The sequence below is a fragment of the Triticum dicoccoides genome, chromosome 6B (genome assembly GCF_002162155.2).
Source record: "Triticum dicoccoides isolate Atlit2015 ecotype Zavitan chromosome 6B, WEW_v2.0, whole genome shotgun sequence".
NCBI classification, from domain to species: Eukaryota; Viridiplantae; Streptophyta; class Magnoliopsida; order Poales; family Poaceae; genus Triticum; species Triticum dicoccoides.
This window is the reverse complement of record NC_041391.1, coordinates 704,787,348-704,806,444: the sequence shown is the minus strand read 5'-3', so window position 1 is coordinate 704,806,444 and position 19,097 is coordinate 704,787,348. Positions and strand designations below refer to the sequence as shown.

The 19,097-nt window shown below is 42.9% G+C and overlaps 1 protein-coding gene across 1 annotated transcript; it reads left to right on the top strand.

The window, feature by feature from the left end:
• Nucleotides 1-86: 86 nt before the first annotated feature.
• Nucleotides 87-2,465, top strand: LOC119320398 (F-box/FBD/LRR-repeat protein At3g52680-like). The gene is made up of 4 exons (XM_037594500.1): nucleotides 87-233; nucleotides 470-638; nucleotides 716-1,669; nucleotides 1,776-2,465. Exons 2-4 carry the CDS (start codon nucleotides 603-605, stop codon nucleotides 2,292-2,294), a joined length of 1,509 nt encoding a protein of 502 aa, XP_037450397.1. The 5' UTR covers nucleotides 87-233; nucleotides 470-602; the 3' UTR covers nucleotides 2,295-2,465.
• The last annotated feature ends 16,632 nt before the right edge of the window (nucleotides 2,466-19,097 follow it).

The window sequence follows — 19,097 nt, the reverse complement described above, 5'->3', positions numbered from 1 at the left end:
TGGCATCCTACAAGAGCAGCCCAAGCCCACTACGAAGCATCCTCGGCTTCTCTCTGTTCCCCAAATTCCCCCGACGCCGCGCCGCCGCTCTCGCCATCCTTGCCGCGCCCGACGCCTCTGCACTGACGGCGGACGCGCCCTTCCGTCGCCGCCGTTGGTGACGTTCGTCGCTCCCGTGGTTCCTCTCCGAGCGTGACCCCGTCCCCAGCGTCCGCCGCCCCGACCACAAGCAGGTATGACCTCCCTGGCTCCCTCCCGTTCTTGCCCTCCTCTTCTGGCACCCGGCGGCACGTGGTCGGATTCATTCGAAGAAGTAATCAGGAAATACATGTGGCAATCTCGTTCTGTAATCAGATTCGAAGAAGAAAAGGATCAATTTCGGTTTGTTTTAGATAAAAGGTGCTGTTTTAATATGCCTGCCTCTTGTGAAACGATAGTAAATCGGTCTGACTTACTAAATGTACGCCAGATTGGACCCGATTCGGAGGAGGCTATAATAAGCGCTCAGCCTGATTTTCGACGATCGTCGCACACCGAAGGAGCATCGCAAGAATAATTAATTTTTGCCGGTCTACTTTGTTCCTTTCGGAGATTGGATCACCATGAAGTTCAATAGAGGTCGCTGTCGCAGCCGTGATGTAAGTCATTGCTTTTGCTTTATTATTGTTACAATTTATTGATCTATCACCAATGACTAACCCCCCCTCGTACGCAGTTGAAGAAAGCAGCTTGTAATGGGGACTACAGGCTACACGAGCGGCCCAATGATGTGCTGGTCAACATCCTCGAGACGGTGGAAACACGGTCGATCAAAACAGCTGCTGGTAATGCGGAGGACAGGCTAAGCGAGCTGCCCGATGATTTGCTGCTCAACATCCTCGATAGGGTGGGTACGCTTGATGCCATAAGAACCTGCATCCTTTCGAAGCGACTGCAGAAGCTGCCAACTATGCTCTCGCAGATCGTGATTGATCTCAGCCCTCGTGATTTGTTTGAAATGGATGGTGTTGTGGCTGAAGTGACGGACAGGATCCTTAGTACGAGGTCTCCGCAGATCACCGTTCGCAAGCTGAAGCTCAAATTTTTCTTGGTTCCCTCTCGCTGCCTCTCCATCGGCAAATCTGTCGGCCTCGCCATGGTGACCCAGAAATTGGATGCAGCTGAGTTTGAGATCATGACACGGAAGGATTTCAGCCATTGCACTGATGCCAATCGCCTGCTCTATGCTGAGAAATTCAATGATTTTGTTCGTGATTGTCCGGATGCATTTGCTGGTCTCACACGGCTGCATCTACGGAATATGAGGTTTGCTAAATCAGAAATATCCAACATCCTTAGCCATTGCAAGCGGTTGGAGTTCTTGTCTTTCTTTGAGGTTGACGAGGGGGTCCGTTCGGTGCTCCATGTAGAACACACACAACTAGTTGAGCTTGTTATCATCTTTGGGAAATTTGAAACAGTGGAGCTTGCCTGTCTACCAAAGCTCCAGCGGATGTCCTATAGGGATTGGCAGTATGATGACAATCCCTTGGTTCTTGGTTTTGTCCCTCAGCTTTCGAAGCTCAGTCTTGCTTGTCCATACTTATCAGGCAAGACACTCAACTTAAGCAAGCTGCTTGCTAATTCCCCCAATGTAAGCGATTTGTATCTGGAGTTTCGAAGTGAAAAGGTAACTCACTCTAATCATTTCTATCCCATTCTCATTAACTGTATGATGCACAATTTATGCACAACTTGCATGCATTATTACTTCTAATTTGTTTTATCTCTCCCAGATTTGGATTCAACCAGAATGCCCAAACGTGCTTGCTCCTGTGCTTGCCAAACTACGGTTTGTGAATCTGGATCATCTTCGCGAAGAATGTGATATCTCCTGGACACTCTTTCTTCTTGAAGCGGCACCATACCTAGAGGAGCTTTGCATCACAGTATGGGACCATAAGTGCCGGATCGAGTCACAAAAGAGCGTCTCCAAGAAAACGGATGTGAAGTGGGAACCATCTGATCCTCATTTTAAGCAGAAGAATCTGGCAAGGCTGACTATCTACGGCTTCCAGTCCGATGACAATTTCATCGGATACATTAGACGCGTCATTCAAGCTGCTGTGAACATCAGGGAGGTATCCCTGCACTCCAGGAAGGTGTGCCCATTGTGTTTCGAAAAGTTTCCTCAGGTGGCGCTTCGTCCTTCGGGTTATCCACGGACAAGCAAGGAGCTTGATTTGTTGAGGGAGAGGATGACAGCAGCTTCGGCTACGGCTTCTCCTGTTATTCACTTCCGCTCATTAGGTTGAGTTGATGAAGATGAACCTCTATTTCAAAGATCCCAGTAGTAGCCACTACGTCGGCGCTATTGCATATTCTGCAGAAATGTATCTTGGCTACCAATTTGTTGGAACGACTCATTTAGCTATTTTCGACAAATGAATTGGATAAAATAAGAACATCTATGTTGTGGTCGTGCAGTAACGTGCTTATGTTGAATACAGTCAATATTCAGTTCGAATGATGGTCTGTTATTTTTTCTATCTTGTAGTAGTATTTATGAGAGCCACGGCACTCTCTGTTTTTCATGGACACCGAAATACAAACTTTGCTGACAACAGCTTTGCTTGAAGAAAATGCACGTAGAAAACGGCAGCGTTCCTGTCCCTGGTTGCCGCCGGCGCGGGGTACGCGCTCCTCCGAGCGGCCAGCTCCGGCGCGACGATGAGCTCCATTCGGGAGCAGCCCTGCAACTTTGCTGAAGATTTGCAACGATCGATGTGGGGTTAGGGACTTTGCAGGTTGGGTTTTGAACACAGGATTTATCTGACGTGATGTGGGGTTAGGGGCTTTGCAGGTTGTCTATTTGTGCTCGAAAGAAGTTGTCCGCCGTAAATTGATCTCTTTAAGAATAGCAACATACACACATGTGGCTTTGCTGGTGATATTCCTGATTACCTCCAAGCAGTCGGATGCAATGGTCAATCTTGGAATAAGATCTTATCCTAGCACCAACACCTCATTGTATCCATGGGCCTCCAAGCTAGCTGGATTAACAAGACCATCGAAAACCGTTGCTGAAGCTCCAACAAACTTGGCACTAGCATCCTGACATACAACTGTTGTTGCCCCTTTGCCGCCGTGCCTAGACCGCCCAATATCAACATTCAACTTCATGTCACCAATAGCGAGGGGAGTCGTGCTACCTTCGCTCCGCAAGCTCTTGCTGAGACATAATTTGGAGACCTGTTACACACCGAGGCTATCTCCAATTCTTCTTAGTATCTTTTTTTTTTGAGGGAACTAGAATCTTTATTGATCAGCTAGTTCGGGGGGAATGATTACAGAGTCATGTGGCATAAGTAGCCACATATGTCTACCGGTATCTAAGTACAAAGAATATTTCGCTAAACTATCAGCTTCATGATTCCTTGATCTACTTTCATGAATGAAATTGCACTCCTCGAAATCTCGTGCACGAATTCTGATCTCCCTTGTAATAGTCTGATGTGCACCTCCAGTGTTTGCCTTTACATCATTAATTACCTGAAGACAATCCGATGAGACCAGAATCTTTTTAAGCATTAAATCATCAGCAATGGCCAACGCTTCCCGCACTACTAAGGCCTCCAAAATCGCCGGGTCTGAAATTCCTTCCCAGGTGATTGAAGAAGACCCTAAATATTTTCCATATTCATTCCGACAAACAGCCGCAACTGCTCCTCGATCTCCATGCACAGAAGTAGCTCCATCTACGTTACATTTAGCGATTCCTGGAGGTGGACGAATCCAGGGTAGTCTCGTTGACTTGGGAGGCCCGATAGCTGATGATGTTGGAGCAAGAGCCTCAAGCTCTGCGATGAAGCGCTTGATGAACATATGTGTTGACATGGGTGGCTGGAACACATGTTCGTAGATTGATTTCCGACGCGCGTGCCATATCACCCACAAAGTCACAACCATGTACGTAAAATCCACATGTGGTAAAGATTCATGCATGGTGAAGAACCATAACTTTGCATTTTCTTCTCTAGTCATTATCATGTGCTCCACCATCTCTTCGTTTGCCAAAGCCCACACTGATCTTGAAGATGAGCAGTCAAGTAATGAATGTGTGGCGCCACGAGTCTGGCTGCCCGCACAGCACACACGTAAGAGAATCTGTCATGTGGCGGTGCTCCATAACATCAAATGTCGGAAGAGAATGCCTAGCCAATCTCCACAAAAAAAAGTTTAAGCTTTGAGGGAACCTTACAGTTCCACAATTTGGTCCAATCCTTAGTCTCCTGTGCCAAATTTGAATGACCACCTTCATGAAACAACCAAGCTTCACGTCTCAACTTTGTGTTAAGTAGCATTTTGTAAGCCGATCTCACAGAAAAAAGACCCTTCTTTTCGTGTGACCATGATCAGAAATCATCCATCCTACGAGTGCACAAAGGAATGCTCAAAATAGCAGCAGCATCTATGGGCAAAAGTCTCCCTTATGAGAGGCTCCCGCCATGCCGCACTTGTCTCATCAATTAGCTCATTTACCATGACCAGCAAAGTGTTCTGTTGGGCTGTAATTGGCCTCATGGTACTTTCACGTGGGATCCAATTGTGGCCCCAAATCTCAGTTGTCTCCCCATCACCTATCCTTCTTATTAATCCTTGAGCAAGAACATCTCTTCCTTCTATGATGGCCCTCCAAATCTGAGAAGGATGGGACCCCACTGTTGCACTAAGAAGAGAGGTGTTTGGGAAATACACTGCCTTTAGGATTTTTTGCACTGAGGAAGGTTGGATCTTGTAGTATCCTCCATGTCTGACGCGCAAGGAGTGCTAGATTAAAAAGCTCAAAATCCCTAAATCCCAGGCCACCCAAAAACTTGGGCCTTGTCACCACATCCCATGAGACCCATGCAACACCTCTTTTACCTCGTTTGCTTCCCCACCAAAACTTTCTGATCAGAGAGTTCATGTGCTCACATAGTCCACGTGGGAGCTTAAAACATCCCATAGAATAAACCGGAATGGCTTGGACTACAGACTTGATCAACACTTCTTTACCACCCACAGATAAAAGCTTCTCAAGCCATCCTTGTATCTTCTTCCAAACCCTGTCTTTCAAAAATTTGAAAGAACCATTCTTCGACCTTCCAACATCGCTAGGCATTCCCAAATACTTCTCACTGAGAGATTCATTATTAACATTAAGAATACCCTTGACCTCATCTTTTACATTCATGGGACATTTCTTGCTAAAGAAAACCAAAGATTTTTCCTTATTAATTTTCTGCCCCAATGCTTTGCAGTATACATCCAACAAGTGTGATACCTCTTCCGCACCTCTTCTTAGTATCTATTGACGAAACCCATCGTAGAAAGAGCACTTTGAAATTTGTCATTTGAGTTGTCTGCTTTTGAGCCCACCAGATGGCCCATAGGGTAATAAGCACTCGCGCAAGCTCCTGCTAATTCATGGGTTCAAACAAACAGAACAACCATAGCCGGGCATCGTCCTTCATCTCCCAATGCCCATAAACATTATTTCATCCGACAGTCAATCAAGGCATGGCGCCAAGTGTCCTCAACCGCATCACAAAAAACAGATAGCTTGACCTTTATATGGAACAAGAACAAACGATGGTGAATCCTATTCGAGCAGCACAATGTCAATGCTTCGCACATGTGAGCGAGCGAGCGACATCCAGATGGGCCGCCCCAATAGCTAGGATACGTGCAAGAGATCCCAATTCTTTAAGGTTCCTGATTTGGGAACCTTCCTGAAGGTTCTGGTTCATTTTTTTCTTTCTCTCTACTTTTTTCCTATTGTTTTCTTGATGTTTTTTCCCCAATTCTCCTTTTCATTTTTGCTGTTTTTTTCTTGGACGCGTCTAGTGGGCGGCCGGCTGCCCACTAGTGCGATCGAGCGGCCCGCCCAAAAAGGTAACTCCTGTCCCCCCACGGTACAGAAAAGGAAGGGAACAGGTGGCCATCAAACCAAGCCCATGGAGTGCCCAAACCCCAGCAGAATCGCAGAATCGCCCCACCCCCCACGTGGCCAGTTGTCCCTAGCGTCGATTCCCTTCCCACGCCCGCTCGTCCCCACGCCCCAGCCCCTCCCACACCGCCTTCTTCTTCTCCACGCCAGAAGGGGATCCAAAGGCCCTTCTTCCTCCTCTTGTACAGCCGCCACGGCAATCCAACACTAGAAGAAACTACTTCAACAGCCATACCAACAGTAGAAGGGGATTCAAGGCCCTTCTCCACGCTAGAAGGGGATCCAAGGGCCTTCTTCCTCCTCCTGTACAGCAGCCATGACAATACAACAGTAGAAGAAACTGCTTCAAGAAATAGGCAAGAAATAACAGGTAGCAACATCAGGTAAGTAACTCCCCTCTGCCCCTCTTCAGTTCCCCCTTCTTGTACTGCATCTGTAAACCCCCTTCTCCATGGATCTATCAGCAAATCCATGGAGAAGCTACTTGAAAAAAAGAGTGGATCTGCCACATCACCCCATTGTCAAACATCACACCCCCCCACCCCCATGAGTGCATCTGCACACTAATCATGGTTTGAGATCAAGTTTAGCAGAGACTGAACATGTTTTCTAAACTGGAGGTGTTCAGCTAGCTGATTAAGACTTGTTTTCTGGCCAACTAAAACATGTTTCTAGCCAACTCAAACAAGCAAAGTAGCCAAAAAATAAAATGCATTCTACCAAGTTGTAGTTATTGTTTGCAAACGAACACATTGACTATCCAAAGAATATGTGCAACTAAAAATGCATATATGTGCAACTGAACATAGATCCCAGCCAACTGAATCTTGTATTCTGGCAACTCAACATGCATGCTAGGCAAACTGAACATGTATCCTGAACATATAACTTGTTTTCTGAGTGAAAACTTAGGTAGGCTTTAGAAAACCTGAAGTATATGTGCAATAAAAACATATTTTCTGGCCAACTAAACATGCATCCTGGCCAAACTGAAAAAATGCATCCTGGCCAACTAAGACATCTATTCTAGCCAATTGAACACATTGACTATCCAACTGAACATGCATGTTGGTCAAACTGAAAAATGCATCCTGGCCAACTGAGACATCTATTCTAGCCAACTAAACACATTGACTGTCCAACTGAACATGCATGTTGGCCAAACTGAATAAATGCATCCTGGCCAACTGAGACATCTATTCTAGCCAACTGAACTCATTGACTGTCCAACTGAACATGCATGCTGTCCAACTGAAAGAATGCATCCTGGCCAACTGAGACATCTATTCTAGCCAAAACAAAAAATTTGTAGTACGACAGCAAAAACACAAGAACTTTTGTCCATAGCTAATGAAGCCACAAACCATATTAAAATAGGCACGCATATAATCTTATCCCACACATATATTCTTGTCCCACACCTATTGCAAAGCTATAGTGTAAAAATATGTTCAATATACTAGAAGTAAAAACAGAAACAACGATGAAAACATATAACTATAATCTGCCATCCAACTCTTCTTTCTTCTTTCACCTGGATTTTCCATCTCAAATGTAGCATCAAATTATGTCCAAATTATGTGCAGAAAAATCTGAATCAGCTCCTTGCCAAACAAAAAACCTGCGGATCATTGCAACAAACAGAGGAAAAAATTCAGAAAACTCTGTAGTAAAAAGAAGTCATGTTCTTGCCAGCTATTTACTGCAAACTGTGTAACTAACATAACAACTCTGTGCAAAGAAAAAAATGTATAACTGTTATAATAAAGATTCTGCTATAGTCATGTAACTTTTGCAACTAAGATTGTCATAATGGTGTGCAACTGCCTATTTATTAAGTTTTTAGGTTGTTTGAGACACTCTTCGTGATTAACAACCGATGACATCACTTTCTTCCTTTTTTATGTGCAGGGAGTGTGTGACAACATCCAAAAAAAGGAAAAAAAGATGCTTGATCTCAATGAGTTGCCTCCTGATCTCAATGAGCTTCCTCATGATATGGATCAGCAGCAACCCAGCATACCACAAGGAAATTGGACAGAAAATGGGCGATCTGTTTACTACACGCAGACAAGTTGTGGTCCTAACCCTATGGGCCATGACAGTGTGGCAGGACAACCATCAACCCGTGGTGCCCCTGTAGTGGTGTCTTTGCAGTTAGAGAACCATACTCTTAATGACACGGGAACCGCGACAAATGTTCATGGTCCAACCAGGACTAAGCTAGGAGTTGGGGCTGTTGACGGTGCTGTGCAAGGAGAAGGAGAGGATGAGGCCGGTTCTCAGCCTATGTAACCCTATGTTGGCATGAGGTTTGACAACCTTCAAATTGCTAAGGATCACTACAACAGCTACGCCCTACGGATAGGTTTCTCTAAGATGAACACCTCTAGGCGGACACCTCACACCAATGTATTGGTAAAACAACAGTTTTGCCACAACAAGTTCAAGAAGCCCAAAGCTGATGATGAAGGAGTTGAGGCTCCTCCTGTCCTGGACCCTATACCACATCCAAAACCTGTTGACAATGATGAGGAAATGGAAGATGAACCTCCAATCTTTGCTGAAGAGGAGGCTGGTCCTAGTAAGAAAAAGAAGAAACAGAAACGCGAGACAATAAAGCAGACTCAATGCAAGGCAAAAATGTTGGTGAAGCTGATAGATGGGCGATGGGAGGTGACACACTTTGTTCATGACCACAATCATCCGCTAGTGAACAAACCTCCGTTGTCCAAATACTTGAGATCCCACCAAGGCATCTCACGTGATGAAAATGAGTTTTTGCGCATCTTGCATAACTACAACTTGACTACATGTGTGTTTCCATATTTTACCTTACAGAATTAAGTTTCCCTCTAGGCAGTCCAGTGTGGAACTGTTATGGTACTCCTATGCAACTGAAATGTCTTAATTGTGCAACTAGTGTCCAACTTCCCATATTGTTTCTATATCACTTTGGTGCTTGTTGTGCAACTAGATTACCTTCACTGTGCAACTACACAATGTCCTATATGCAAAACTGCAAAGTGTTTTTAAAAAGGTGCAGCTAGGTGTCCATTTCCTGCAATTATCTTCTGTGCCAACACATGTCCTATTACTGTGCAGCTGGATGTGCGCATTCGTGTGACTAAAAAGGATATATTGTTTTATTTTTGTATTATGCATGACGTATGATGCATATAATGGCAGAGTTCTACGAATCTGACATGATGGTGCCGCTCGAACCAAAGGCAATAACAAATCTATGTACAAGTTTTCATAGAGATGACACAAAGGAGGGTGACATGATTAAGACAATTGCGCACTTCAAGGATATACAGAAAACCGATCCAAACTTCTTATATAAGGTAAAATATGATGAAGAGGACAAAGTTGTCAACATATTTTTGGTGGATGGCTTAGCTCGAAAAGCTTATGCTGAGGCGTACCACAATTGCATATCGTTTGACACCACCTACATGACCAACATGTACAATATGTCGTTCACACCCTTCATTGGAATAAACCGACATGGCCAATATTTCATGCTCGGTTGCGCATTTGTGAGGCAGGAGTTGGCATCGAGCTTTGATTGGGTCTTCCAAGCATTCCTAGAGGCTATGGATGGCAAACCTCCTGACAACTTCATAACCGATCAGGATGGTGCAATGAGCTAGTCAATACAGAGCATCTTTCCAACCACCGTGCATCGCTGTTGTCGATGGCATGTCATGAAAAAGGCACAGGAAAAAGTTGGTTGGCTGATGTGCCGGAATCCAGGGCTCTCTGATGATTTCAACTATTGTGTTGACTTCAGCTTCACTCCAGACGAGTTTGAATAGAATTGCGCTGGTTTAATGATGAAGTACAAGGCTATGACACACGCACACTTTGAGAAGTTGTACAAACATAGGTCAACTTGGGTGCCGTGCTACTTCAAACACAGGTTCTTCCCCTTCCTGCAGTCTAGACAACGTAATGAGGGGTTCAACACCATCCTAAAAAGATATGTGAACCCACACAACTCAATGCTAAACTTCGTCAAGCAATATGAAAAAATTCAGAACCACATCCTTGCCAAGGAAGGCTGCAATGATTATAGGATAGAACACCTTGAGATTGAGCTATAGTCCAACATCCCAATAGAGAGGCAAGCTTACTAAACCTACACTAGTGACCTTTACCGCAAGTTCATAGAAGAGTTTGAGCTGATTGGATGTTATAATGCGTTCCAAGTTGGTGCTGATATTTTTGAGTTCAGATCGAACCAGGAATTTGTTGCCAAATATGGTTCTCGAAACTACTTGGTGCAGGCAAGGGTGGAGGAGGGTTCCTATTTGTGTGAGTGCTATAAAATGGACAAGGATGACATCCTTTGTTGCCACATCCTCAAGGTGTTCACCCATATTAGAGTTGATGTCATACTGGAAAGGTACCTGCTAAGACGATGGACACCTACTACTATACCTGGTGCGCCAGGGACTGGGTATGAGCAACCAGATGAAATGCCTCCTCGATCAAAGAAGCATATAAGGGAGAGGAACATGATATACGATTTTCGGAAACTAGCCAAGTTTGCGAGTGGCTCTGATGCAGCACAAGCTATTGTATACAAGCATATACGTGGAGCACGTACCAAGATTGGCCACCTGATCAAGTCCAAGAAAAAGAAAAAACCGGCTGCTGCTACGGGGCCATCAGATGATGGCAAGCCTCGAGGACCTCCTCCACCTCCCGGCCTTACACGGCATGCTCCGCCACCTCCTCCCCCGCCTGGCCCAACAAGCAGTGCCCCGCGTGCTCCTCCCAATGGCCCTATAGGGAGTACTCAGGGGCCTCATCATCCAGGTAATTACTTGCCCCAACACCCCATCTAACTAGGTGTGTAACTTCAGTTGCACACATACGGTGCCAAGTTGCACAGAACATGCTACCCAGTTGCGCATGCTATGTTAGTTCGAGCATCAAGATAAACAACTAACTTGTTTTTCCTGTTCTGGCTATAGTTGATGGAAACCCTCGAGGACCTCCTCCACCTCCAGGCCCTACATGACATGCTCCTCCACCTCCTCCCCCGCCTGGCCCAACAAGCAGTGTCCCGCGTGCTCCTCCCAATGGCCCTACAGGGAGTACTCAGGGGGCTCATCATCTAGGTGATTACCTGCCCCAGCTCCCCAAGCAAGTAGGTGTGTGATTTCAGTTGCACACATCATGGTGCCCAGTTGGACAGAACAGGCTACCCAGTTGCGCGCGCTCTATTAGTTCAAGCATCAAGACAAACAACTAACTTGTTTTTTCCTGTTCTGGCTATAGGTGATTATGATAACCCGCAAGTATAGGGGATCGCAACAGTTTTCGAGAGTAGAGTATTCAACCCAAATTTATCGATTCGACACAAGGGGAGCCAAAGAATATTCTCAAGTATTAGCAGTTGAGTTGTCAATTCAACCACACCTGGATAACTTAGTATCTGCAGCAAAGTATTTAGTAGCAAAGTAGTATGGAAGTAACGGTAACGATAGCAAAAGTAACAGTAGCAGTTTTGTAGTAATTGTAATAGTAGCAACCGTAAAGTAAATAAGCAAAGCACAATATGTAAAAATCTCGTAGGCATTGGATAGGTATGGATAATTATGTCAGGTGCGATTCCTCATGTAATAGTTATAACATAGGGTGACGCAGAACTAGCTCCAGTTCATCAATGTAATGTAGGCATGTATTCCGAATATAGTCATACGTGCTTATGGAAATGAACTTGCATGACATCTTTTGTCCTACCCTCCCATGGCAGCGGGGTCCTAATGGAAACTAAGGGATATTAAGGCCACCTTTTAATAGAGAACCGGACCAAAGCATTAACACTTAGTGAATACATGAACTCCTCAAACTACGGTCATCACCGGTAAGTATCCCGATTATTGTCACTTCAGGATTAACAGATCATAACACATAATAGGTGACTATAGACTTGCAAGATAGGATCAATAACTCACTATATTCATGAAAACATAATAGGTTCAGATATGAAATCATGGCACTCGGGCCCTAGTGACAAGCATTAAGCATAGCAAAGTCATAGCAACATCAATCTCAGAACATAGTGGATACTAGGGATCAAACCCTAACAAAACTAACTTGATTACATGGTAAATCTCATCCAACCCATCACCGTCCAGCAAGCCTACGATGGAATTACTCACGCACGGCAGTGAGCATCATGAAATTGGTGATGGAGGATGGTTGGTGATGACGACCGCGACGAATCCCCCTCTCCGGAGCCCAAAACGGACTCCAGAGCAGCCCTCCCGAGAGAGTTTAGGGTGCGCCGGCGGCTCCGTATCGTAAAACGCGATAATTCTTTCTCTCTGACTTTTTTCTCCATGAAAGCCAATATATGGAGTTGGAGTTGAGGTCGGTGGACGTACAGGGGGCCCACGAGGCAGGGGGCACGTCCTAGGGGAGGGGGCGCACCCCCACCCTCGTGAACATGGTGTGGCCCCCTGACGCTAATTCTTTCACCAGTATTTTTTATTAATTTTGAAAAGTTGCTCCGTGGATTTGCAGGTCATTCCGAGAACTTTTATTTCTGCACAAAAATAACACCATGGCAGTTCTGCTGAAAACAACGTCAGTCCGGTTTAGTTCCATTCAAATCATGCAAGTTAGAGTCCAAAACAAGGGCAAAAGTGTTTGGAAAAGTAGATACGACGAAGACATATCAACTCCCCAAGCTTAAACCTTTGCTTGTCCTCAAGCAATTCAGTTTATAAACTAAAAGTGATAAAGAAAAAACTTTTACAAACTCTGTTTGCTCTTGTTGTTGTAAATATGTAAAACCAGCATTCAAGTTTTCAGCAAAGATTATGAACTAACCATATTCACAATAACACTTAGGTCTCATGTTTACTCATATCAATGGCATAATCAACTAGCGAGCAATAATAACAAAACTCGGATGACAACACTTTCTCAAAACAATCATAATATGATATAACAAGATGGTATCTTGCTAGCCCTTTCTGAGACCGCAAAACATAAATGCAGAGCACCTTTAAAGATCAAGGACTGACTAAACATTGTAATTCATGGTAAAAGAGATCTAGTCATAGTCATACCCAATATAAACTAATAGTAATGCATGCAAATGACAACGGTGCTCTCCAGCGGGTGCTTTTTAATAAGAGGGTGATTACTCAACATAAAAGTAAATAGATAGGCCCTTCGTAGAGGGAAGCAGGGATTTGTAGAGGTGCCAGAGCTCGATTTTTAAAATAGAGATAATAATATTTTGGATGGTATACTTTCACTGTCAACATAACAACTATGAGATCTCGATATCTTCCATGCTACACACATTATAGGCGGTTCCGAAACAGAATGGTAAAGTTTATACTCCCCCTGCACCAACAAGCATCAATCCATGGCTTGCCCGAAACAACGGGTGCCTCCAACTAACAACAATCCTGGGGGAGTTTTGTTTGCAATTATTTTGATTTGATTTGAGCATGGGACTGGGCATCCCGATGACCAGCCATTTTCTCGTGAGTGAGGAGCGGAGTCCACTCCTCTTGAGAATAACCCGCCTAGCACGGAAGATACAGACAGCCCTAGTTGATACATGAGCTGTTCGAGCATACAAAAAAGAATTTCATCTGAAGGTTTAGATTTTGGCACATACAAATTTACTTGGAACAACAGGTAGATACCGCATATAGGTAGGTATAGTGGACTCATATGGAATAACTTTGGGGTTTATGGATTTTGGATGCAGAAGCAGTATTCCTGCTTAGTATAGGTGAAGGCTAAAAAGAGACTGGGGAGCGGCCAACTGAGAGAGCGACAACAGTCATGAACATGCATTAAAATTAATCAACACCGGGTGCAAGCATGAGTAGGATATAATCCACCATGAACATAAATATCGTGAATGCTATGTTGATTTTGTTTCAACTACATGCGTGAACATGTGCCAAGTCGAGTCACTCAATTCATTCAAAGGAGGATACCACCCTATCATACCACATCACAACCATTTTAATAGCATGTTGGCACGCAAGGTAAACCATTATAAGCTCCTAGCTAGTTAAGCATGGCATAAGCAACTATAATCTCTAATTGTCATTGCAAACATGTTTATTCATAATAGGCTGAATCAGGAACGATGAACTAATCATATTTACAAAAACAAGAGAGGTCGAGTTCATACCAGCTTCTCTCATCTCAGCCAGTCCATCATATATCCTCATTATTGCCTTTCACTTGCACGACCGAACGGTGTGTATAATAATAATAGTGCATGCGCATTGGACTAAGCTGGAATCCGCAAGCATTCAATTCAAGGGAGAAGACAAGGTAATATGGTCTCTTGTTTAAATCAACAATCATGCATATGAGAGCCACTTAGACATTTTCATTATGGTCTTCTCCTCTCGACCCCCAAAAGAAAAGAAAAGAAATAAAACTATTTACACGGGAAAGCTACCAACAAACAAAAAGAAGAACGGGAAATCTTTTTGGGTTTTCCTTTTAATTATTACTACTACAGGCATGGAAATTAAACTAACTATTTTTTTTGGTTTTTCTTAAGGTTTATCAAACACACAAGAAGAAAGCAAGAAAATAAACTAAACTAGCATGGATAGTACAATGAAAGAGTATGAGCAGCGACACTAGAATGAGTGTGTGAACATGAATGTAAAGTCGATGAGGAATACATACTCCCCCAAGCTTAGGCTTTTGGCCTAAGTTGGTCTCTGGCCATAGGTAGCCTGGCTGATATCCGAAGTTGTAACTGGGGTCGTACTGAGATACAACAGCCATTGCCTCCAGAGCTGCAGCATGGCGGCGAGATGCCTCTGTCCTCCTCTCGTACTTATTTGCCTCCTCCCTGGTGATAACACATCTTCCTTTTTCCTGATAATCAAAAAGGGCAGGAGCAGGGAGAGTAATATGGACAGCGCGACATCTGCCAAAGATTAGTCGATACTGGAGGAATTATTCATTCCTCTCAAGAAAATGATGACTAACCATGGCATTATAATCTAAATAAGTGGGAAGCAGCTCCGTATAATTTTCATGTGCAGGTATACCAAGATAATTGGCCACACGGGTCGCATAAATTCCTCCAAACAAGTCTTGAGCTAAACCATTATTATGCAACCTACGTGCAACAATTGCCCCCCAAGTTGTATTGTTTATCACCTAGTACAACACTCTTGAGAACACAAAGATCAGGGACACACATGTGGCTGCTTCATCTTTACCGTTAATGCATCTACCAATGAAGAGAGCAAAATAATGTATGGCAGGAAAATGAATGCTCCCTATGGTAGCTTGTGCTATTTCTCTATATTCTCCCACGGTAATACTAGCAAGAAAGTCTTTATATTCAGATTTACAAGGTTCATTAACACTTCCCTACTGCGGGAGTTTACAAGCAGTAGTAAAATCTTCTAGGTCCATGGTATATGATTTATCATAAATATCAAACAGGACATTTTGAGAATTGCGCGAAGATGTAAATTTAAACCTTCTCACGAAGGAGTCAGTCAAATAGTGGTATTGAGGGCACTTATCTTGCATGAAGTCCTCAAGGTCAGCATTACGCACATATGTATCAAATTCATCCTTGATGCCTACTTTGACCATAAACTCTTCTGACGGCCATTCACAAGGCCGCACGTTAGCTACTCTTGGTGGTTCATCATCTTGCTCACGTATTGCGAGCCTGGGTCCTTTCTTCCTTGAGGAACCACCTTGATACATTTTCCTGGACATATTTCTTCCTCTGCAAAATTTCTGAAATTTTTAGTGACTCAAAATAAAAGTGAACCAAACTCAATATAATTGATAGCAACTACTCCCATAAGTGCCTAGAGCCTCTATCATGCATTAGAATTACTTGGGACCTCATAAATTTGACATGCAAGCTCAAGAACAGGGTCACCTTAGCAGCAAAAATTTGCAATGAATAAAGCACTAGAACAAAAACTAATTGGATCATTGGAGGAGTCACATACCAAAGAACAATCCCCCAAAGCAGTTTTCTGAATGGAGCTTTGAGCAAGGAGATCAAAAATGGCAGCAAAACAAGCTAGAACTCGTGCTTGAGCTGGATAGTGATTTTTTGGGAGGAAGATGAAGTGTGTGGGTGCAGGAATAAGTGGAGGGGGGCCACCATGGGCCCACGAGGCAGGGGCGCGCCCTATAGGGGTGGGCGTGCCCTGGACCCTCGTGGCCAGGTGCTTGCTCCCCCTGCTATGTTCTCAGTGCCAGATATTCTCAAATATTTCAGAAAAAATCATATTAAATTGGCAGGGCATTTGGAGAACTTTTATTTTTGGGATATTTTTTATTGCATGGACAATTCAGAAAACAGACAAAATATACTATTTCTACTTTATTTATTCTAAGTAACCGAAAGTAAAGAGAGGGTACAGAAGGTTGTGCCTTCTAATTTCATCCATATCATGCTCATCAAAAGGAATCCACTAACAAGGTTGATCAAGTCTTGTTAACAAACTCATTCCGAATCACATGAAACCGGAGAAATTTTGAAGTGACACTAGGTTACCTCAACGGGGATATGAACATCCCCGATAATAAGAATATCATACTTCTTCTTTGCAGTAGGAAGAGGAAATTCGAAACCTCCAATAATTTTTGATGGAATTTTTCCAATAGAATTTATACTGTCAACTTGAGGTTGTTTCCTCAGAAAGTGTATCGTATGCTCATTACCATTAACATGAAAGGTTACATTGCCATTGTTGCAATCAATAACAGCACCTGCAATATTTAAAAAGGGTCTACCAAGGATAATCGACATACTGTCGTCCTCGGGAATATCAAGAATGACAAAGTCTGTTAAGATAGTAACGTTCACAACAACAACAGGCACGTCCTCACAAATACTGACATGTATAGCAGTTGATTTATCGGCCATTTGCAAAGATATCTCAGTAGGTGTCAACTTATTTAATTCAAGTCTACGATATAAGGAAAGAGGCATAACACTAACACCGGCTCCTAAATCACATAAGCAGTTTTAACATAATTTCTCTTGATGGAGCATGGTATAGTGGGTACTCCTGGATCACCAAGTTTCTTAGCTATTCCACCCTTAAAAGTATAGTTAGGGAGCATGGTGGAGATTTCAGCTTCCGGTATCTTTCTTTTATTTGTAATGATATCCTTCATGTATTTAGCATAAGGGTTCGTCTTAAGCATATCGGTTAAGCGCATACGTAAGAAGATAGGTCTAATCATTTCAGCAAAGCGCTCGAAGTCCTCATCATCCTTTTTCTTGGATGGCTTAGGAGTAAAAGGCATGGGTTTCTGAACCCATGGTTCTCTTTCTCTACCATGCTTCCTAGCAGCAAAGTCTCTCTTATCATGACGTTGATTCTTTGATTGTGGGTTATCAAGATCAACAACAAGTTCAATATCTATATCGTTGTTATTGCTAGGTTGAGCATCTACATGAACATCATTATTAGTATTATCACTAGGTTCATGTTCATCTCGAGATTGTGTTTCAGCATTAGAGATAGAAATATCATTAGTATTCTCAGGTGTTTCTACAATAGGTTCACTAGAAGCATGCAAAGTCCTATCATTTTTCTTTTTCTTCTTTTTAGAAGGACTGGGAGCATCTAAATTATTTCTCTGAGAATCTTGTTCAATTCTCTTAGGGTGGCCTTCAGGATACGAAGGTTCCTGAGTCATTTTACCAGTTCTAGTAGCCACTCTAACAGCAAAATCATGTTTATTATTTGATTCATCAAGCAATTCATTCTGAGCCTTAAGTACTTGTTCTGCTTGAGTGGTGACCATAGAAACATGTTTACCAGTGAGTTTAAGTTCACCCTTAACTCTAGACATATAATCACTCAAGCGTCCAATCATATAAGCATTATTTTTCAATTGTCTACTAACATAATCATTGAAATTTCTTTTTGAGCCATAAAATCATCAAATTCATTAATACATCGACTAGCAAACTTAGTAGACGGGATTTCAACTTTATCACATCTATAAAGAGAGTTTACCTTCACTACCTGTGTCGGGTTATCAAGACCTTGTATTTATTTAGGTGGTATATTGAGGCCATGAATTTCTTCAACAAGAGGTAAATTTTTAACATCTTCAGCTTTAATACCTTTCTCTTTCATAGATTTCTTTGCCTCTTGCATATCTTCAGGACTAAGAAATAGAACACCTCTTTTCTTCGGAGTTGGCTTAGGAGTTGGTTCAGGTGATGCCCAATTATTTTCATTGGCCAGCATATTATTCAATAGCAATTCAGCTTGGTCGACCGTCCTTTCCCTGAAAACACAACCAACACAACTATCCAGGTGGTCCTTGGAGGCATCGGTTAGTCCATTATAAAAGATATCAAGTATTTCATTTTTCTTAAAAGGATGATCAGGCAAAGCATTAAGTAATCGGAGAAGCCTCCCCCAAGCTTGTGGGAGACTCTCTTCTTCGATTTGCACAAAATTATATATCTCCCTCAAGGCAGCTTGTTTCTTATGAGCAGGGAAACATTTAGCAGAGAAGAAGTAAATCATATCATGGGGACTATACACACAACCAGGATCAAGAGAATTAAACCATGTCTTAGCATCACCCTTCAATGAGAAAGGAAATATTTTAAGGATATAATAGTAGTGAGATTTCTCATCATTAGTAAACAGGGTGGCTATATCATTTAACTTAGTCAGATGTGCCACTATAGTTTCAGATTCATTGCCATAAAAAGGATCAGATTCAACCAAAGTAATTATCTCAGGATCGATAGAGAATTCATAATCCTTATCAGTAACAAAGATAGGTGAAGTAGCAAAAGCAGGGTCATGTTTCATTCTAGCATTCAGAGTTTTTTGTTTCAGCTTAGCTAATAATTTCTCAAGATCTGATCTATCATTGCAAGCAAGAAAATCTCTAGCAGTTTCTTCATCCATAACATAGCCCTCAGGAACAACATGCAATTCATATTTAGGGGGAGAACCTTCATCATCACTATCATCAATATTATCAGTCTCAATAATTTCATTCTCCCTAGCTCTAGCAAGTGGTTCATCAAGAAATTCACCTAATGGCACAGTAGTACCAAGCATAGAAGTAGTTTCATCATAAGTATCAT

Excerpts from the sequence above, each read along its gene's own strand:
- LOC119320398 (XM_037594500.1), top strand. The coding sequence starts at position 603 with ATGAAGTTCAATAGAGGTCGCTGTCGCAGCCGTGAT. Across the intron at positions 639-715 it reads GTCGCTGTCGCAGCCGTGAT|TTGAAGAAAGCAGCTTGTAA; the intron begins GTAAGTCATTGC and ends CCTCGTACGCAG. Across the intron at positions 1,670-1,775 it reads TGGAGTTTCGAAGTGAAAAG|ATTTGGATTCAACCAGAATG; the intron begins GTAACTCACTCT and ends TATCTCTCCCAG.